General features: G+C 42.6%; 1 protein-coding gene across 1 annotated transcript in view; it reads right to left on the reverse strand.

Annotated features, from left to right (window-relative positions):
* The window catches only part of LOC116812250 (variable charge X-linked protein 3-like), an 836-nt gene extending 172 nt beyond the window's left edge, over positions 1–664 (reverse strand). The window contains exons 1-2 of the mRNA XM_032757963.2: positions 483–664; positions 1–290 (exon numbers count right to left, since the gene is read on the reverse strand). The exon at positions 1–290 is cut by the window's left edge and continues 172 nt beyond it. Coding sequence (XP_032613854.1) covers positions 1–290; positions 483–584 — 392 coding nt within the window. The 5' untranslated portion in view covers positions 585–664. The remainder of the gene's footprint in view (positions 291–482) is intronic.
* Positions 665–3,513: the final 2,849 nt, after the last annotated feature.

The raw sequence follows: 3,513 nt of genomic DNA on the forward strand, positions 1-3,513 counted from the left end.
TCCAGCTGGGTCTCCTCACTCAGGGGTTCCTCCAGCTTGGTCTCCTCACTCAGGGGTTCCTCCAGCTTGGTCTCCTGACTCAGTGGGTCGTGCTGGGGCCCCTCGCTCACTGGCTCCGCCGGCGGCAGCTCGTACTGAAGGAACTCCTGGCTGGGCTGGTCACTGGGGCCGGGTGTCGCTGGCCCGCTCCCCGCCTCAGGTGCCGTCACAGCCGCCATCTTTTTTGCAGGCCTTTTCTTCCCTCCTCTCCTTCCACGGGCTGCTTTCCCCTTCTTGGCCACCTTGGTAGTCTGGAAGGACAACAGGGAGATCACAGAAGGGCTCTGGTTTAGGCACGAGGGTGGAGGAGGCTGGGAACAGGGACGTGTCCTCAGAAGCGGTGCGGGCCGGGTTGGGGGGTTGTGCCAGGTGAGGACCGGAGAGGATTCTTGTGAGGAAGGAGGCGAGGGGAAGATGAGGAGGAGCTTGGGAGGGTCACTCACCTTCTTCTTCGGGCTACTGGGGCTCAGCTGGGGGGAGGACTTGCTCTTTCGTGACTCCTTGGCCGTGGCCGGAGGTCCGGAGGCTCTCGGCTTTGGACTCATTTTCCGCCGCTCAACGTCTCCCAACGGTCGACTAACTCCAGGCTGCCTGGCCTCCCTGTATATACCCCTCCCGCGATCCAGGACAATGAGGCGATCACGTCCCTGAGCTGTGATTGGTCAACACTCCACTACCCAGCCAATGGTAGCCCTGGGCGGGAAGGAAGGCCTTACACGTCACAAAGCACCATCAGGACATGGCGGAGGAATTCGGGGTGGGGGTGACATCTGATGAGGAATGCAAGGTGCTCTGGTTGGAGAAAGGGAGATTTTGGTTAGCACCCCTAAAGATAGTTCCCAAACTGACATGTCACCCCTCCTAAACTCCCCATGTTCAATTTTGGCAGATCATGTGGCAAGGGAGGATATTTCTGCCACATGTTTCCCCTGGAACCCCCATTCAGTGGTACATTCTGTTCCTCCACACCTGCCATCATTACCCAGTTTCTCTATGACCTACCTAAAATCCCTCCAGGCTAACTGGGATGCATGGAGGGCTATACGAAGACGTCAATCATCCCTCTCTCCTACAAATTCCTCTGCTACACCTTGAGGATCATTCACTTCTTGGATGCCATGAAAGAACTTTTCCATCTCACATACTTCTCCCAGCATCCACACAGTGCCTCACAGTTTTTCATTCTCATGGTTTAAAGCACTGGCTTCCAGAGGTCAAGATCAGCAAACACACTCGCTCCAGCTGGGTATCTGTATCAGGCTGGGTTCCTCAGAGTAGGAGAAACTAAACCAACAGGATACTTTGTGTGTGTGTGTGTGTGTGTGTGTGTGTGTGTGTGTGTAATATTATATATCATAAATATATATTTACTATCATGTAGTATTTATTTATGAATAATATTATATATATGATACAGTTTATTCTAAGCAATTGGCTCACACATTCACACACTGTGGGGGTCTAGGAAGCTGAAATATGTAGGGCAAGTGGGCAGCCTGGAAACTAAAAGCTTCTGCACAGTCAACAGTCAACAAAATGAAAAGGCAGGCTATGGTTTGGGAGAAACTATTTGCCAACCATATACCTAATAATGAGTTAATATCCAAAATATATAAAGAACTCACACATCTCAATAGCAAATAAATAAATAGTCTGGTTAACAAATAGGCAAAGGACTTGAATAGGCATTTCTTGAAAGAAAACCCACAACTGGCAGTCAGGTACATGAAAATGTGTTCAACATCATTAATAATCATAGAATGCAAATGAAAACCACAATGAACTATCACCTCACACCTGTTACGACGGCTATTATCAAAAAGTCGAGAGACAAAAGATAATGATGGCAAAGGTGTGGAGAAAATGAAACTTTTAGGGTGTGCAGAAAAAGGGACCTTACACGCTGTTGACAGACATGTAACTGGTACAGCCGTTATGAAAAACAGTGTAATGGTTCCTTGGAAAATCAAAATAGATCTACCATATGACCCAGTAGTTCATCTGTTGAGTGTGTATCGCATCCCCAAAATGAAATCCAAATCTCATAGAGGTATCTCCACTACTAACTTATTCTAACTCATTAATCACACACGAAATTACAGTTTCTATTTGAAAATAATGTGTTTTTCACCATCCTGGTATCAAATATTTATTCTAGACATCTCTTCTTATTTCTTGCTTTGTAATAATCTAGGTACTACTACCCACTGACAGAACTAACTCATTATTCCAAAAAGAAATGAGAAATGTTGAGGAGAATGCAATGCTATACTTCTTGTCTTCAACCAGTTATTCTGGTTTTATGGAGGATTCTGTATTTAACTCTTACTCAGGTAACTCTAGTTACCATATCCATCGTACCTAGTCAAAAATCCTAAAAAAGTGAGAACACAGAGTTGACTAGAATCGTTACTAAACTTTCTATGTTAACCAGTTTTCCTAGTAATTGCTAGTTTTTTATTCAACTCTTTGCCTAGGTACCACTAAATGTCTAGTTTTATGTCACTAAGACATAAGAAGTAGTGTTGAAAAGAATTTGTTTATTTCAAGTACTGGCTTCATCTCGTTATCTCTAGTTAATAACTCACTTGGATAAAGTAGATATCTATTGTATGAGGTAATATTTCTAACATGAGGTTGGAATTTTGCATTGAGGAAAATAGTTATTCAACTCCCTGGCATAGGCCAGTTATCTTCAGCTTCCTGGGATCAATTACTTGGTCTGGTTAATTCTAGCTATCTTTAGGTTGTTAATTAAATGTTTACCACCAGATGTCTGTGGTAATTTATTATCCCAACAAAACAGTAGAATGATAAGGAAGGATTTTGCTTTTTCCTGGCATCGCATAGATATTCAAATTATTTCCTGTTATCCTTTGTACCTTTTTTCCTGGGTAACACTCAGCACCTATCCTTCTAAGTTCTTATCCCAACTAAAATCAATAATTGAGATTTGCAAAGAAGATGAGTTTCAGGGTCAGTTTCACTTGGTATTGTAATGATTGTTAGCTGTTTCTATGTAACGTGTTTCATGGGAAAGCCCAGTTAAGTAGAATTTGTATATAACTCAACACCAATAAAATTATATTTGACCAGACTAGATTCCCTGTGTTCTACATTCCACTGAACTATTCTTCTTGTCTCTATTTTACTACTTACGTAGGTACATGCCTTACCTGTAGTACTAATTCATTATTCTAACAATAACTCAGCAGTAAGTGGTGAGAAGAACGTGATTTTATTTTGAAATTTATTTTTATCGAGGTAAAATATACATATGTAATGTACCTTCTTTACCACTTGTAAGTGTGCAGTTCAGTGGTAATAAATACATTTATATTCTTTTATTTACCCTTCATCACCCCCTTCCCCTTCTGGCCTCTGGTAACCATCACTATAGTCACTATCTTCATGAGAACCACTATTTTAGCTCCCATAAATCAGTGAAAATATGCAATATTTGTTTTTCTGTGC

This window comes from Hylobates moloch, unplaced genomic scaffold (assembly GCF_009828535.3).
Source record: "Hylobates moloch isolate HMO894 unplaced genomic scaffold, HMol_V3 SCAFFOLD_7, whole genome shotgun sequence".
In the NCBI taxonomy this organism is placed as follows: domain Eukaryota; kingdom Metazoa; phylum Chordata; class Mammalia; order Primates; family Hylobatidae; genus Hylobates; species Hylobates moloch.